Consider the following 19,542-nt stretch of genomic DNA (forward strand, 5'->3'; position numbering starts at 1 on the left):
ATGCTACACCGTGATAAGCCTTGAGAACCAGGTGCAATAAGCCAATTACAAAAATACAAATACTATACAAATCCACTTGCATAAGGTTTTTCTCTCTTAGATATTCAAAAATCATAGAAAGTGGAATGGTGGTTGCTAGGGGGATCGGGGAGAGGGGATAGTAGGGAGTTATGTTTAATGGGTATAGATTTTCAGTGTTATAAGATGAAACAGTTATGAAAATGGATGATGGTGATGGTTGCACAATATTATGAATGTTTTTATTACCACTAAACTGTACACTCAAAACTGGTTAAGATGGTAAATGTTACAGTACATGTGTTTACCACAAAAAATATTGGAAGAAAAAGAAAAGAGACCTTGGGGGAGTACTGGAAGAACGAACGAGAAAAAAATATGAAAAATATTTAACAGATATACAGGATACATTGTAAGGATTCAAGAGAAAAGAAAGGACATTTAAAAAGAATTCCAAAAGAAAAGAAATGACAGTGAATCAGTACTGAAGCAATGTGTAAGAATTTTTCAGACTTCAGAACTTGAGGTTTCAAAAGGGACAGTAAAATTAAAGCTAAAAAATAAAACAAAGCTAAATAAAATAAAAAAGAGAAGCATGCACAAACTAACAATAGTATGCCATGAACTAAGTGATAGGACAGTCCTAGACCTTTGTACTTGAGAATTTGTTTAAATTAACATGAAACACACAAGACAACCAGGCCATGCACAGGAATAAAAACAAATTCAGGACACTTGTTTACATCTGAAGAGGAGGCGAGAAAAATGAGGTCAGGAGAGTACACAACAATGTATTTTTTATATTCACTGCTTCTTCTTACAAAAAGAGGAAAACACACAAAAATGAAGCAAATGTAGCCAAATGTTAAAACCTGATAAAAATGAGTTGTGGGTACATGTATATTTATTATAGTAGTCTCTATTTTTCTCATTGGATATTTAAAATATTACAGAAAAATCAAGAGAACATAAAAGAACAAAAGCAAAAAGTTTACACGAAAATGATGGCTCAGAGGTAAAGAATCGGCCTGCAGTGTAGGAGACACGAGAGGTGGGAAGATCCCCAGAAGAGGAAATGCAACCCACTCCAGTATTCTTGCCTGGAAAACTCCATGAACAGAGGAGCTTGGTGGGCTACAGGCCACGGGGTCACAAAGACTGAGCCACGGACATGACTGAGCTACTGAGCATGCAGGCATGATGATATCAAAGGCAGCATGTAAAGATGGTAGCAGTTTGGTATTCCAGGGTAAAAATCTGAATAGAACAGTATCTAGAAAAAAGTGCAAGAACAAAAATGAAGCTTATTATTTTTTAATTGAAAGATAATTGCTTTACAATATTATGTTGGTTTCTGCCATATATCAACATCAATCAGCCACAGGTATACCTATGTCCTCTTCCTCTTGAACCTCTATCCCACCTCCCACCCCATCCCACCTTGATGAAAGGTTGTCACAGAGCCCCAGTCGGAGTTCCCTGAGTAATACAGCAAATTCCCACTGGCTATCTATTTTACATATGGTAATGTATATGTTTCCATGCTACTCTCTCCATTCGTCCCACTCTCTACTTTCCCTCTCCCTGTATCCATAGTCTGTTCTCTATGTCTGTGTCTCAATTGAAACTGAAAGTGTTAGTCACTCCGTCATGTCCAATTCTTTGCAACCCCATGGACTGTAGCCCTCCAGGCTCCTCTGTCCATGGAATTTTTCAGGCGAGAATACTGGAGTGGGTTGCCATTCCCTTCTCCAGGGGATCTTCCTTACCCAGGGATTGAACCCAGGTCTCCCACAATGTGGGCAGATTCTTTAGCATCTGAGCCACCAGGGAAGCCACCAACAGAAGTCTTCATTGCTGCCCTGCAAATATGTTCATCAATACCACTGTTCTAGATTCCAAATTATGCATTAATATAGGATATCTGTTTTTTCCTGACTTATTTCATTCTGTATAATAGGTTTTAGGTTCATCCATCTTATTACAACTGACTCAAATACATTCCTTTTTATGGCTGAGTAATATTCCACTGTATATATGTACTACGGCTAAAAATGAAGCTTATAATTTAATTAATGAGAGAAGAATCTTCAACATGTCTGTATATAGACTATGTAAAGGAATGAATAACAAAGACTAACTAAAAAAAAGGATACAGAAAGAATAAGTGTTTAAATAGGTTTGGGGGGACAAGATGACAAATGGGATGATTGCCTACTCACTGAGACTTTAGTGAAATAAAGAATATATTTCAGATTTAGATTAAAAAGCGTTTATAGCTTTGGGAGTTACCAATTAAGTAAACTACACTGATAGCTTTTATTTTTTCTGTGAAGTATAGGATATAGTCAACTCAATTGCTAGGTAGAAAGTAGAAGCAGAAAACAGAAGATTCAAAAATAAATGTTTATTTGGGTCATTTAGCCCTACAATATAAAATATAATATTTGACTATAAATGAAACTGCTGGTGGCAAGATAAATTTGAACTTTCCTTAAGTTCACTCAGGGCAAAAGATTAAATAGATGTTATCATTTTGGAAACAATGGCATGATGGATAATTAACTTGTAATGCATAAATTCTGTTCAAATTCACTTTAATCAGAAGTGGATTTGGGGAATGACATATTTAAGAGCTTCCTCCAAGTAAACAGAAGATCCCAATTCTCAAAGGAACTATTCTTGCTTGCAATTATACATGCTCCCCAGCACACATAAAGTAACTCAAATTATCTTGTTGTATTGATTAGATATATTTTTTAACAAGTAAAGGTAATTTTCAGAATTTCAATATCAATATGCAAAATGTCTAAGAAATTCAGCCTTTTGACTTTTCATCACATGTCTGCTGAATAATTCAAACGCCCACCATCACAGGGATTACTAGAGAGGAGCTAAAACTTTTCACAGGTAAAGCTATATACAACAACATACTTTGTTCAAGATTTTAAATGCTAGAGTTATGTAAAGTTTATGCTGTCCTCAAAAAGTAGTTGATTTGTAGACTTCCAAAGAGATCTTCTGCCTTTATAATTTGGCATCATAGATCAGTATATCACAGACTCAACTTCACATATATGAGAACATTCAACATGAGAAAGATCCAAAAAGCAATGATCACCTTACGTAGTTGAATTGAAGAACAAAGAAAAGACATATTAATCTTGATTACAAATCCTATATTCTTCTCACTACCCCAATTAAATTCACATTCAAAGAATACATTTGCCTTAGAACATGATGGAAAATTGCAAAGAAGTGAATCACTTCAAAGAGAATATAAATCATTTGAAATATCTGATAAAAGACTCAACAGCATTATTCTAAAATATAATTAACTATAGTTATATATAAAATAACTATATAGTTATATATAAAATATAATTAACTATAGTTCTAATTAATTTATAAGATTGTGTTCCATACTTTTCTATCTCTGAATCCAGAACGTTTCTTCTTTTTCTCTTCTGGATACGGCTCAAGACAAACACCTGCAGCCTTTTTTTCAGCATTACAATCTTCCCCTTCCTCTTTACTCTTCCCTTTATCTCCAAGTTCACTCTTGATGTTGTTTGCAGATGGTGGAGATTCTGCAAGGGCCCTGGATATACAAAAAATAAAAATTAAAAAATCTATCAATCAATAAAGTCCATCACATTAAACAAACAAAGATTCTCAGCTGGAGCTTAGCAGGAGTAACAGCAATGAAATTCATTAAAAGTTATACAAGAAAAGATTGCTCAAAAAATTAAAAATAGAACTAACATAAAATCCAGCAATTCCACTTATGGTTATATGTCCAAAAGAACTGAAAGCGGGGTCATGAGGAGATTTTTGCACTCATGTTAATAGCAGCATTACTCATAACAGCTAAAATGTGGAAACAACCCAAATATATACTGATAGATAAAACTGATAAAAGAAATATGGTATACTCATATAACAGAATAATATTAAGCCAGAAATCAACCCCTTTTCCATAAAAGAGACAACTGGAAGAATAAAAGTACACGTAGGAATAGGATGGTCAGTTAACACTCACCTTTTCCACAACAGACCAGTACTTGCAGTTACTGCAGATGCTCCAAGAAAAGCCACCATCATTAGCCGTCGCCTGATCTGGGTGGGCTGTGATCCTCCATGGTACCATCGAGAGCCCACTGCCAGCTCTGCCAACGCAGAAAGTGAGTTAAGACGAAACATCCTATGGACAAAAAGTAGAAATATTATTCCTAGCAAATGGCAGTGACAGTGATGATGATGATAATAACAGTATTAAAGCCAATAAACACTAGATATTTAATGGTAGACAATATTCTAAACACTTGACAATACCATGTATTATCCCATTAAATCCTCAGAACAATCAAATGAGACAAATACTATGACCCATAAACCTGATATATCAGTCAAGGTACAATTAGAAGAAACCACATGGTAATTTGAATAGGAAAAGTTTAATATAAAGCATTATTAATTACAATAGGCAAAGAAGTACTAAGGGGTAGAGACTTAAGATATAGGGAGCAGTCACTACTTACAGGGCTATTTCAGAGCAACAAAAAAGGAATGTATCTGTAAAGGGGCCACTCCCAACTGGGCTGAGATCAGACACTGTGGTGAGGATGCAGCTATGGACGTCTGAGAGATTTGCTAAAATGCTATACCAAAAGAACTCACCGTAAAGCCATCCACAGGTGACTGAAGGAGAAACGGGCATTTCTTCTAGATTACATGACTTTTTGTAGTGGCAATTCATTTAAATCACAAAAAGTAACCATGCTTCTCCTTTTTGATTTTCTCAAAGCATAGTTTACTTCTTCCTGATTTAAATTATCTTGTACTTTGTACATGTACTCACATAGTCATATATTTGTAACATACATAAGTTTGCCCCACCTTCAACATACTTGGTTCTGAGTTTCCTTTAAGGTCAAAATTATTCTTCACCTTTCTGAAAACAGTCTAACACAGTGGTTTTTACATTATAACTGCTTAAAATATTTAACAATTTTACTTTAATATGAAAAATGTCAAGTTACAAATTACACAGGTACTGGCTCTGTGCATTAAGTGTGTTTCTCGGCCCCAATATACTATGTCTTTTGTTGTCTGGGTCCAAGTCAAGTTAAGACTATTTCGCTGTCTCCCTTAGCTGCTTACTGACTCTTCTCTGAGATCAATACTTATAATCTCAAGTGTATCTTTCTCCTAGCCTCCTTCATTCAACCTAGCTCCAACATCAAAGTTGGAGCTAAATCTTGCCCTTACAGATAAAGTGGGGAATAATTAGTTCTTTCTATGTCATATAACCTAAGCTTCAGCAACACAATTCTTATATCCCTTCCTATCCTAGAAGTCACCTCATTTTATTGCATATAATCTAGCAAATTCCAGCACCAAGAAGATTGTCCTTTTGTTTTCTTCCTGTCAGTCAACTTCCAATTCATTTTTTAATTAACATTTTCCAAACCCACAAGTACATTCACACACAGCATTGCTTTTATCTATAACAAAAACAAGCATAACTAAAATACTCATATCTGGTGAAAACATTATTCCTCACTGACAACAGAAAGAAAAGGGCACTTGAAAGTCTTCAATGTGAAAGACAAATAACAACCAATTCAAAAGCTGGACCAGGGATTTCCCTGGCAGTCCGGTGGTTAAGATTCTGTGCTCTCACTTCTGAAGGCCTGGGTTCAATCTCTGATTGGGGAACTAAGGTCATGCAAGCTGTGTAGCATGGCCAAAAAAAAATCGAACTGCATAGGAGATGTGGAAGACAAACAGGAAAAAAACTAAAATAATAACAACAACATTAAGTAATATAGAAGGTAAAATGGGATAGGAATCCAATGACTCACGATCTAGTCTCAACTCTACTGCTAAACAGCTGTGCACAAAGTAAGCTCATCTCTCCTCCCCAGAGAAGAGTTTCATCTACTGATGAGACAACTGCCTCCAGGAGTTTTAGGGTTTGTTTTCTCTCTTTCATATTCTTATACCACTGGTGAAAAAAGATAAAGCAAAATTTAATCTATTTCAGTTAGGGGGAGAGACTAAAACAGTATATACATGGTTCAAAACTTACTAGCCTTGAGAACCCATTTCTGTATGGTATGGCTTCGGAGGATTTTAAACTTTGGAGGTCCTGAGTTATAGGAACATTCCACTTATATTGGGCATTGTAATTCAGTTGTTACTGTCTACATCTCATTTCACCACTGATTTTAATCTCATTCCCCAAAGTACACATGAAAATATATATCTATTCATCTTCTCTAGTGTAATTTCCAAAGATGTCAAGTAAACTGAGGGAAAAAATTATCTCACTGAGCACAGACTATTATAATTTAATTCCCAGCTTCGTACTGAAGAAATGGTGTAACTAGTTGAATGTGCTAATTTTTGATGAGAAAACATTTAAACAGATTTAAGGAGATCCACTTTCCAACTGAGTCTGGAAAACTGAATAGGCCAATCGGCAGCAGTTATGTAGTAATGAAAATTAACATGTACACTTATGACATGGATTAAATAAAATCAAAACCAGTGTATTTTTCTCTTCCCTAAGAGTCCCCATCCTTCTCCTAAAAAAATCATGCCTCTAAAAAATAGCTTTTATGTGAACTGAAAAAAGATGAAGAGGTATTTCTAATCAAGAAATGTCAGGGGAAGCAAGTAAAAGACAATTCTGTTACGAAGAAAAGCATTATCCATGCAACAAGAAACAGAACAAGTTAGTTAAAAACAAACAAATAAAAACCTGTAACAGTATAACATTACTGTGTTTCCATATCTATTATTGTTAAACTATTATGCTTAAGGTATCGCTTTTGGTAAATTTCAAAGGGGCACAGAACCAGAAAACCACTTAATTAAACATCCCTATTTTACAGGTGAAGGAACAAAGATCCAGATAAGTTATGCAGTTTACTCATAGCTAATTAGTACAAAAACCTACAGTAGATCCTAAAATTCTCGATTCCAAATAAACAACCCAAGGAAGGGGAATCACTTTAACTGTTTGCAGCAAAAAATATAACAGCCACACTTCAAAAGGAGATCAAGTGTCCAACCATAGAAAGATAAACAATTTTATAACAGACTACAATGTAATACAAATATTAAAATTATAACCCTTGCTGCTGCTGCTGCTAAGTTGCTTCAGTCATGTCTGGCTCTGTGCGACCCCATAGACAGCAGCCCACCAGGCTCCGCCATCCCTGGGATTCTCCAGGCAAGAACACTGGAGTGGGTTGCCATTTCCTTCTCCAATGCATGAAAGTGAAAAGTGAAAGTGAAGTCGCTCAGTCGTGTCCGACTCTTCGTGACCCCATGGACCGCAGCCTACCAGGCTCCTCCGTCCATGGGATTTTCCAGGCAAGAGTACTGGAGTGGGGTGCCATTGCCTTCTCCTTAATTAACTGTTCGCAGCAAAATAAATATAAGAGCCACACTTCAAAAGGAGATCAGAACCTAACAGAAGCAGAAGATATTAAGAAGAGCCGGCAAGAATACACAGAAGAACTGCACAAAAAAGATCTTCATGACCCAGATAATCATGATGGTGAGATCACTGACCTAGAGCCAGACATCCTGGAATGTGAAGTCAAGTGGGCCTTAGAAAGCATCACTACGAACAAAGCTAGTGGAGGTGATGGAATTCCAGTTGAGCTATTCCAAATCCTGAAAGATGATGCTGTGAAAGTGCTGCACTCAATATGCCAGCAAATTTGCAAAACTCAGCAGTGGCCACAAGACAGGAAAAGGTCAGTTTTCATTTCAATCCCAAAGAAAGGCAATGCCAAAGAATGCTCAAACTACCGCACAATTGCACTCATCTCACACGCTAGTAAAGTAATGCTCAAAATTCTCCAAGCCAGGCTTCAGCAATATGTGAATCATGAACTTCCTGATGTTCAAGCTGGTTTTAGAAAAGGCAGAGGAACCAGAGATCAAATTGCCAACATCTGCTGGATCATGGAAAAAGCAAAAGAGTTCCAGAAAAACATCTATTTCTGCTTTATTGACTATGCCAAAGCCTTTGACTGTGTGGATCACAATAAACTGTGGAAAATTCTGAAAGAGATGGGAATACCACAACACCTGATCTCCCTTTTGAGAAATTTGTATGCAGGTCAGGAAGCAACAGTTAGAATTGGACATGGAACAACAGACTGGTTCCAAATAGGAAAAGGAGTTCGTCAAGGCTGTATATTGTCACCCTGTTTATTTAACTTATATGCAGAGTACATCATGAGAAACGCTGGACTGGAAGAAACACAAACTGGAATCAAGATTGCCAGGAGAAATATCAATAACCTCAGATATACAGATGACACCACTCTTATGGCAAAGTGTGAGGAAAGTGAAGAGGAACTCAAAAGCCTCTTGATGAAAGTGAAAGAGGAGAGTGAAAAAGTTGGCTTAAAGCTCAACATTCAGAAAACGAAGATCACGGCATCCGGTCCCACCACTTCATGGGAAGTAGATGGGGAAACAGTGTTAGACTTTATTTTTCTCGGCTCCAAAATCACTACAGATGGTGACTGCAGCCATGAAATTAAAAGACGCTTACTCCTTGGAAGGAAAGTTATGACCAACCTAGATAGCCTATTCAAAAGCTGAGACATTACTTTGCCAACAAAGGTCCGTCTAGTCAAGGCTATGGTTTTTCCTGTGGTCATGTATGGATGTGAGAGTTGGACTGTGAAGAAGGTTGAGCGCTGAAGAATTGATGCTTTTGAACTGTGGTGTTGGAGAAGGCTCTTGAGAGTCCCTTGGACTGCAAGGAGATCCAACCAGTCCATTCTGAAGGAGATCAGCCCTGGGATTTCTTTGGAAGGAATGGTGCTAAAGCTGAAACTCCAGTACTTTGGCCACCTCATGCGAAGAGTTGACTCATTGGAAAAGACTCTGATGCTGGGAGGGATTGGGGGCTGGAGGAGAAGGGGACGACAGAGGATGAGATGGTTGGATGGCATCACTGACTCGATGGACGTGAGTCTCAGTGAACTCAGGGAGTTGGTGATGGACAGGGAGGCCTGGTGTTCTGAGATTCATGGGGTCGCAAAGAGTCGGACACGACTGAGCAACTGATCTGATCTGATCTGATGGAGGGCAATTTGGTAATATCCATCAAAATCACCCAAATAAGTTGCATACAATGACGTAGCAATTACACTTCTGATTTAATACACTACTGATACACTTGCACACCTCTGAAATTACACATATAGACAGTTATTCATTGCATCATAAGTATAACAAACCCGCCTCTTTGCGACCTCATGGACTATAGCCTGCCAGGCTCCTCTGTCCATGTAACTCCCCAGGCAAGAATACTGGAGTGGGGAACCACTTCCTTCTCCAGGGGATCTTTTCAACCCAGGGATTGAACCTGTGTCTCCTACATTAAAAGCAGATTCTTTACCATCTGAGCCACCAGAGAAGCCCATGAAACAAACAGCAGAAGACTAAAAATCACCCCAAAGAGAATCAAGAGAGAACTGCTTAAACTATGATAATACACACAAGGCAATAACACATAGAGATTAAAAGAAAAAGAAAAAACTATGTATATATTTGTAAAGATTTTCAAAACATACTGTTGTCTTACTAAAGCAAGGTGTGGGATAGCATATGTAGTACACTACCCTTCATGTAAAAAGAGGGGAAAGAAGAATGCATATTTGTATATTCTTATTAAGCAACTCTGGAAGGACACACCAATAGTGTGTGTCCTATACCAATACGAATAAAAGTAAGTAATACCAACAGTGCTGTCAGGGTTGGGAAATGGGTAAGATATCAGACAGAGATTTTTATGACATAGCATTTCATGTTTAAAACTATGCTCCAGACTTTATCCTGAGGCTGACTTAAAATATCTGCTTACACTCTATGTTATGCTCCTGGTATTTATGACCTCTGACAACTGCACATGTAAAGAACAACTGCACATTTAAAGAACAACTGCTTGGCTCTTGCACTCCAGACACTGGCCTACATAAACCTCTTTTGTACTATTTCTGTTTGTTACTCAGCACTACTGTTTAAAAGCAATATCTGATAATACTAAGGCCAAGATGTATTTCTAAGATTTATCTATACCTGTGGCGGATTCATGTTGATGTATGGCAAAACAAATACAATATTGTAAAGTAATTAACCTCCAATTAAAATAAATAAATTTATATTAAAAAATATCTATATTTGGCAATCAATAAAACTCAGACCTCAACTAAAACCTCAGCTTTCAAAGTGTTTAGTTTACATGAACTAAGATTCTGAGAAAACAAGGACTAAGTGTTCTTTATATCTGTATTTCTAGACTTTAATACAGTATCTAATATTTAATACAGTATCTGTCACAGCTAGTTTATACAGGTCATGGTCCAGCGAACTCCATGAACCTGGAAATACAGCTGCTCTCTGAGAACTACATTGTAAAATCAGCAATATCTCGAGTACTCACAACTTCATAGTCATCTGAATGGCAGCTGTATACTAACCACAGAATTGGATTCAGTAGGCCATCAGAGCCTTAATCATTAAGTATCTTAATTATACACTTAACTCTCCTTTATTCTATTTCTATGCTCACTTAAATTGAAGAAAGTCAGGAAAACCATTAGACCATTCAGATATGACCTAAATCAAATCCCTTACAATTATACAGTAGAAGTGACAAATAGATTCAAGGGCTTCGATTTGACAGACAGTGCCTGAAAAACTATGGACGGAGGTTCGTGACATTGTACAGGAGGCAGTGAACAAATCATCTCCAAGAAAAAGAAATACAAAAAGGCAAAATGATTCTTTGAGGAGGTCATAAATAACTATGAAAAGAAGAGAACCGAAAACCAGAGAAAAGGAAAGATACACCCATTTGAATGCAGAGTTCCAAAGAACAGCAAGGAGATAAGAAAGCCTTTCTCGGTGATCAATGCAAAGAAATAGAGGAAAACAACAGAATGAAAAAGACTAGAGACCTCTTCAAGAAAATTAGATACACCAAGGGAACATTTCACGCAAAGATGGGCACAAAAAAGGACAGAAATGGTATGAACCTAACAGAAGCAAAAGACATTAAGAAGAGGTGGCAACAATACACAGAACTACACAAAAAAGATCTTCAAGACCCAGATAACCATGATGGTGTGATCACTCACCTAGAGCCAGACATCCTGCAATGAGAAGTCAAGTGGGCCTTAGGAAGCATCACTACAAACAAAGCTAGTGGAGGTGATGGAATTCCACTTGGCTATTTCAAATCCTAAAAGATAATGTTGTGAAAGTGCTACACTCAATATGCCAGCAAATGTGGAAAACTCAGCAGTGGCCACAGGATGGGAAACGGTCAGTTTTCATTATAATCCCAAAGAAAGGCAATGCCAAAGAATGCTCAAACTACTACACAATTGCACTCATCTCACATGCTAGCAAAGTAACGCTCAAAATTCTCCAAGCCAGGCTTCAACAGTACGTGAACTGTGAACTTCCAGATGTTCAAGCCGGATTTAGAAAAGGCAGAGGAGCCAGAGATCAAATTACCAACATCCACTGGATCATCAAAAAAGCAAGAGAGTTCTAGAAAAACATCTATTTCTCCTTCACTGACTATGCTAAAGCCTTTGACTATGTGGATCACAACAAACTGAGGAAAATTATTCAAGAGATGGGAGTACCAGACAACTTGACCTGCCTCCTGAGAAATCCGTATGCAGGTAAGAAGCAACAGCTAGAACTGGACATGAGACTGGTTCCAAATTAGGAAAGGAGTACTCAAGGCTGTATATTGTAACCCTGCTTATTTATCTTATATGCAGAGCACATCATGAGAAGTGCTGGACTGGAGGAAGCACAAGCTGGAACCAAGATTGTCGAGAGAAATATCAATAACCTCAGATATGCAGATGACATCACCCTTCTGGCAGAAAGTGAAGAAGAATTAAAGAACCTCTTGATGAAAGTGAAGCGGATGACAGAGGATGAGATGGTTGGATGGCATCACCGACTCAATGGATATGAGTTTGAGTAAACTCCTGGAGCTGGTGATAGACAGGGAGGCCTGGCATGCTGCAGTCCATGGGGTCGCAGAGAGTCAGACACGACTGAGCAACTGAACTGAACCGAACCGGTGTTCACTTAGTAATTGTGATCATAATTCTGCTTCCTGTTTAGACTGCCTTTAAAGAGAGAGCATGTTGATCTGAAGATGGGTGTTTCTAGTTCTCATGGTAAATTAAACTGGCAATCTGCAAAGTGGTTTATAATTTTAATCTCCCATATTAGTCAGTATAATGAAGCTTCACCGAAGCAGATAAATTACATGGCAAATAATAAGATTCAGTTTGAGGCCTTGATCCATGGTGACATCTTGCCCCTCTGACTTGCCATTTCATTCAAACTTATACCCCAGAGAGAATTTCCCAGAAGTTTTGCATGGCCAGAGTCACTGAACCTAGGGAACCACATTTACTTTTCCTTCTGCCCAGGGTGTAACTGAATAAGTGGAAGGCAATAAATGAAGCATCTAAAGAAAGGGAAATGATGGGAATATTGTTTTGCTGGACATGATACAGATTGTTGTATGAAGTAAGCAAGACTACTTGCACTTTTTCTACAATAGTAATATAGGAATACGTTTTTGTTGAAAATGTTGTTGTAGAGAAATATATAAAGAAACTATGTATACATGCACATATATATATTCTTCACATCTTTTCCACTACGGTTTGTCACAGGATATTGAATATCCTGTTCCTGTGCTATATAGTAGGACCTTGCTGTTTATCCATCCTATATATAAAAATTTGCATCTGTTAACCTTAAACTCCCATCCTCCCCTTCTCTAACCCCATTTTTAACTTTGATACTGACAAATTATCCTTCAACACTGACACTTCAATTTACATACCCACCAGCAGTGTATGAGGGTATTCCTTCTCCTGTATTTTCTAGTCTCAATCTTTCCATTTATATTAATATGATAGGTAAAAAATCTAATTTAATTCATATATACACTATAGGTATATAGGACTATAGGTAAATAGGACGATAAAGCAAGCTGAGTGCCGAAGAATTGATGCTTTTGAACTGTGGTTTTGGAGAAGACTCTTGAGAGTCCCTTGAACTGCAAGGAGATCAAACCAGTCAATCCTAAAGGAAATTAGTCCTGAATATTCATTGAAAGGACTGATGCTGAAGCTGAAGCACCAATACTTTGGCCACCTGATGCAAAGAACTGACTCACTGGAAAAGACCCTAATATTGGGAAAGGTTGAAGGCGGGAGGAGACGTGGACGACAGAGGATGAGATGGTTGGATGGCATCACTGACTCGATGGACATGAGTCTGAGTAAGCTCCAGGAGTTGGTGATGGACAGGGAGGCCTGGCGTGCTGTAGTCCATGGGGTCACAAACAGTCGGACGTGTCCCGAGTGACTGAACTGAACTGATACCCTATAGTTAATGAGTTTGACAGTATTTGTTTATTTTTCAAGAGTTCATTGTTGGTTTTCTGAGGACCATTAGAATATTAAACTGCATTTATTTTCTTTTGTTCCATATTCCCAATCTACATGCTTTATCTTTCCTTACTTGCAAAAAGGGGCATTTGTTTCATCTAGGTTTTTTTTTTAGGTATAAAATAATATATTTAGGTTAGATGTAATATTAATCCTTTCATTCAATGTTATTTTTAAGTAGAATGTTATTTTTATTAAACAACAACAAAAGGTTATAACTTCCTTAATCTGAACCATTTCAATACTTTTCTAATTCAATCCAACTGAGCTCCACCAGAGCTGCCTGGGAAGATTTGTTCTACCTAATGTTATGATTTCTAATGACTGGTTACACTTTCAAAATACTTGAATTGATTAGTCATTCATCACATTACTGAAAAGAAAAGATGACTTAATCTAAACAGCAATGAAGTTCTCATAAATACCCCTCAAGTGTTTCATCTTCACACTAGCTAAAATTTACACTTCACATATACTAAAAATTACAGTGCACTCAATTCAACTGCAGTACAGGGACAGCTACTTCAGTGTTTCACAACACAGATGGATACAATTTTTAAAATTTATTTTACTAAAGCTACAACCTAGAACACTCATTAAATACACACTAGGCAGTAGTACAAACATCAACAAGTATATTGATTTCACTGATATTTGTAACACTTATTCTTTGCCTAGGGTGTGTGTGTTATCCCCAAAGTACATGCAATCTATGAAAGCAACAGTTGCCATGAATACAGGAGAATAAACAATAGGGAAAAAACGAGCATTGCTATTGCTATATTTAAGATTCACTGACTTCTGAGAGCAGATTTAAGCAGATTTCAGGTTGCCGGTGAAAATATTCCTTGGGCAAACTTTAAGAATTACTGTAATTAATATTTTCATAATTGATTTCATATCCATAGTTTATATGCCCATAGAGTTCACTATATGACCATCACTTCATGGCAAATAGATGGGGAAACAGTGGCTGACTTTATTTTTGGGGGCTCCAAAATCACTGCAGATGGTGACTGCAGCCATGAAATTAAAAGACGCTTACTCCTTGGAAGGAAAGTTATGACCAACCTAGACAGCATATTAAAAAACAGAGACATTACTTTGCCAACAAAGGTCTGTCTAGTCAAGGCTATGGTTTTTCCAGTGGTCATGTATGGATGTAAGATTTGAACTATAAAGAAAGCTGAGTGCTGAAGAATTGATGCTTTTGAACTGTGGTGTTGGAGAAGACTCTTGAGAGTCCCTTGGACTGCAGGGAGATCCAACCAGTCCATCCTAAAGGAGATCAGATCAGTCCTGGGTGTTCATTGGAAGGACTGATGTTGAAGCTGCAACTCCAATACTTTGGCCACCTGATGTGAAGAGCTGACTCATTGGAAAAGACCCTGATGCTGGGAAAGATTGAGGGCAGGAGAAGGGGAAGACAGAGGATGAAATGGCTGGATGGCATCATCGACTCAATGGACATGGGTCTGGGTGGACTGTGGGAGTTGGTGATGGACAGGGAGGCCTGGAGTGCTGCAGTTCACGGGGTCGCAAAGAGTCAGACACAACCGAGCGACTGAACTGAACTGAACTGAGAGTTCACTAATCTGGGCTTATGTGTCTTCATGAAAGCAGAAACAAAGGACTGCAACTAATACAATATATAAAGCCTAATATAATACTTTGGGCTTAGACACATTCAAATGTTTATTGACTTAAATAGAAATACAGTGTTTTGAATAATGCCAAATACTTATAAAAATACTGACTTAATAGGCTATTGGACTGAAAGTGAGAAGAATCAAGTTTCTAGCTTGGTTGTTTCTAAATGCCTTAACATGACAAACTATTTCTGTACTACTCCTCTGACCAGCATTTCTTTAGACCCGAATGAAATCCCACCTCATCCAAGTGGGATTTATTTACATAACTTACAAAAGTTGTGTAAAATACTCATTGCTACTCTCGATCCCTTCCTCTGAATTCCTATATAATTAACAGTTTGTACCACTATTATAGTGCCTTGTTTATTAAATCATTTTAATGTATGCCTGCAAACTTGCCAAAGAGACTACAAATCTAAAGATATGAAGCATCTTTTAGCTTCTAAGTATCCCAAGTGCCAGTTAATGGATCTGAAGTTATTACTAACAGTAATAACAGTGTTAATGTTCAATTACACTTGAGTACATACAGAAAACTTAGGGTCTCTTTCTACCTCTACTACTACCCTGCTGTGTGACCAGTAAAAGCCTTATCCTGTCTAATAATGCAGGGAGATGCACAGCACAGGTGGTTATTTCTAAGCCCTTTCTGGCTTTAAGAGTTTTTTCAGAAAAACAAAATGTAAAGGTATTTTGTACTGTTCGGAAGAAGAAAGTCATCCTGATTGGCTATTAATGACATAACAAACTACATTAGCCTCATTGGCTTAAGAAAATTTCATATAATCTAAAATGTCCAGTTGCCATTATTTCATTTAAGTCTTTAGTTATTTATTGAACAAGGTACTGTGAAGGCACTGCAGGAGACACAAAGATGAGTGAGACATAGTGTGCCTACAATAACTTATAACTTGGTAGTGAACCTAAAACAACTATTCAAATAACCATAATGCAAAACAGGGAAAAAGGTGTTACTACAACATAGAAACAGATTCAAAGAAAGAAAAAATTACACTAGGTGGAAAAGCAGAAAGGGCTCAAGAAAGAATTCAAGGAAGATTTACTGAGAGTGGGAAAAAGCTAAGCATTCCTTACAAAAGATCTTGGCTGAATACACTGTCTTAGAAGCCTTTGTCATTTTATCTGAGGAATGGGATAAGCTACCAGAAATATAATCTTTGCTGTACAACTATGACACTTCTAAAAATGCAGTAAAATGTCAGATTTTAATTATGCCAAATAATTTTTTAAAACATCGGCATACATTTCCTTTAGATGAAATGAATCAGACTGAAAGTTCCGCAATGAAGACACCAGGATGACTGCCAAAACACAGTAGAGATTAACATTCATGTCTAGAAAAGATGCATTTTCATACCTCAAAGTGACATTACTGACAGTATAAATAAGGAAACCTCACACTTCAGTTCATTCTGTTCTGAGAAGTGAGTATTTTTCAACAGCAGAGAGAGAACTATTTTAATGATGTTGGTAATGTAAAGTTAATTTAAGTCATAGAAGTCACTAATAGTAAAAAAAAAAAACAAACAACTATGCACAAGAATCATGTCACAGAAATGTTAGGTTTTACACAGAACTTTTGTTATATGCCTGCTACAGAAAAACAAGTCAATATCTCATAGTATGCAACTCTCTGAAACTCTGTGAAACATTCCTTCAATCATCTAAGAATCTCCAAAGTTCACTTTCTCAAAACACACACACATACCTGCCCTACACACACACACACCTGCACTGCACACACACACACACACACACACACACACAGTTTTTATTACTGCAATTATAAAATCTGAAACTCACATCTGGTGAGGGAGGGAAGAAGAAATGAGTAGCAATTTCCCTTCCTTGAACAACTGCACAAAAGAACAAAGGAAGTCTATTTAAAACAAAAAACACCACCCAGGAAACAACACAAATAATCGTAATCAATATAAATTTTCTAAAACCACTAGTGTGTGCTAATGTATTGAGATGAATAAGCTTCTTCCAATACTTAGAATTTCCATAAAAGAATGTCTCCCACTTTTGATTCAAGTCTTGGAAATTAGGTACATATAGAGTTATAATGGTAAACAAATAGTTTTAATGAACTGAAGAACCATTACAGAAAACTATCGAATGAAAAAAAAATCACTTATCAGTAAGGAAAGCAAGCACTGCTCTAAAGAAATTAGTGTCAAGAAAGTACTGACTTGTACAAGCAAAGGCCAGGGTCTGTAGAAGTGAAGAGGAACAGAAGTAGTCTAGAAGATGCACTGTGAAGAACCATTTTTAACTCTCCACCTCCTCTAAACACCTTTGGTTTATCCAAAATTAAGATACATTTCAATTTCAAGCCCTAAGTCTCAAAATTTTTATGGTGACTTAGCTATATTTTTGGCAACACCAGCAGTCACAAAATCCTCCTATATAACAAAAAATGTCACTTAAAATATTTCTGTTTAAACAATTCTTATTATAGGATAATCCAATAATGTGCTGTTAACCAATATTTGATTATTCACTTGGAATTTTCTGTCAACTCTCAGAATATAAAATGTAATCTTTATCAACAAACCAAAGTATAAAGTGTTAGGTTAAGGTTTGCATATATACGATTTTAAGATAACAAACAGAGGAGTTGCTGAAGTCATTAGAGAATACCTACATTTCTATCTCCCAATATTTTCCCCAAAAGCAATGGAGAACAACAAGAAGGGGAAAACAGTCACATGAAAACCATGAAAAATATGCATAAGGGCAGAGGGTATATGGGAAATCTCTGTACCTTCTTCTGGATTTTGCTTTAAACATAAAAGAGCTCTTAAAAAAAAAAGTAAACTCTTTTTAAAAAATTCATGTGGAATCTCAAGGGACCCCAAATAGCCTAAACAATCTTGGAAAACAAGATGAACAAAGTTGGTGAACCCTTACTTCCTGATTTCAAAACCTACTACAAAGCTATAGCTATCAAAACAGTATGATATGGCATAAAGACAGACATAAATGGCATAAAATAGCCCAATAATAAACCTTCACATATATGGTCAACTGATTTTCAGCAAGGGTACCAAGACATTCAACAAAGAGAGGACCTCTTTTCAACAGTGTGGAAAAACTACATGTCCACATGCCAAAGAATGAAGATGAACTCTTAGCTTACACCACATGCAGAAATTAAAATTCACCATACATTTAAGCATAAGAGCTAAAGCTGTAAAACCCTTAGAAGAAAACACAGGGAAAACACCTTTATAATACTGAGTTTGGCAACGGCTTCTTGGATTGAACATCAAAAGCACAGGTAACAAAAGAAAAAATATATTGATTTCATCAAAATAAAAACTTTTGTGCATGAAATTAGAATACCAAGAGAATGAAAACACAACCCACACAGAGGGAAAAAATATTTTCAAATAAGGATTAATATCCAGAATGCATAAAGAACTCCTACATCTGAACAACAAATTAAGAGTTCAGTTCAGTTCAGTCGCTCAGTCGCGTCCAACTCTTTGCAACCCTATGAATTGCAGCACGACAGGCCTCCCTGTCCATCACCAACTCCCGGACTTCACTCAAACTCACGTCCATCGAGTCGGTGATGCCATCCAGCCATCTCATCCTCTGTCATCCCCTTCTCCTCCTGCCCCCAATCCCTCCCAGCATCACAGTCTTTTCCAATGAGTCAACTCTTCGCATGAGGTGACCAAAGTATTGGAGTTTCAGCTTCAGCATCATTCCTTCCAAAGAACACCCAGGGCTGATCTCCTTTAGAATGGACTGGTTGGATCTCCTTGCAGTCCAAGGGACTCTCAAGAGCCTTCTCCAACACCACAGTTCAAAAGCATCAATTCTTCAGCACTCAGCTTTCTTCACAGTCCAACTCTCACATCCGGAATGCTCAAAATTCTCCAAGCCAGGCTTCAACAACTGGTGAACCGTGAACTTCTAGATGTTCAAGCTGGTTTTAGAAAAGGCAGAGGAACCAGAGATCAAATTGCCAGCATCTGCTGGATTACTGAAAAAGCAAGAGAGTTCCAGAAAAACATGGATTTCTGCTTTATTGACTATGCCAAAGCCTTTGACTGTGTGGATCACAATCAACTGTGGAAAATTCTGAAAGAGACGGGAATACCAGACCACCTGACCTGCCTCTTGAGAAACCTATACGCATGTCAGGAGGCAACAGTTAGAACTGAACATGGAACAATAGACTGGTTCCAAATAGGAAAAGGAGTATGTCAAGGCTGTATATTGTCACCCTGCTTATTTAACTTCTATGCAGAGTACATCATGAGAAACGCTGGGCTGGAAGAAGCACAAACTGGAAT

At 37.3% G+C, this 19,542-nt stretch overlaps 1 protein-coding gene across 4 annotated transcripts in view; it reads right to left on the reverse strand.

Annotated features, from left to right (window-relative positions):
- The window catches only part of MICU1 (mitochondrial calcium uptake 1), a 216,188-nt gene that overhangs the window by 175,522 nt on the left and 21,124 nt on the right, over positions 1 to 19,542 (reverse strand). For all 4 annotated transcript variants that reach the window (XM_027531092.1, XM_027531090.1, XM_027531093.1 and 1 more), the window contains exons 2-3: positions 4,061 to 4,222; positions 3,445 to 3,619 (exon numbers count right to left, since the gene is read on the reverse strand). In XM_027531092.1, the coding sequence (XP_027386893.1) occupies positions 3,445 to 3,619; positions 4,061 to 4,221 (336 nt within the window). In that variant the 5' untranslated portion in view covers position 4,222. The remainder of the gene's footprint in view (positions 1 to 3,444; positions 3,620 to 4,060; positions 4,223 to 19,542) is intronic.

This window comes from Bos indicus x Bos taurus, chromosome 28 (assembly GCF_003369695.1).
Source record: "Bos indicus x Bos taurus breed Angus x Brahman F1 hybrid chromosome 28, Bos_hybrid_MaternalHap_v2.0, whole genome shotgun sequence".
In the NCBI taxonomy this organism is placed as follows: Eukaryota; Metazoa; Chordata; class Mammalia; order Artiodactyla; family Bovidae; genus Bos; species Bos indicus x Bos taurus.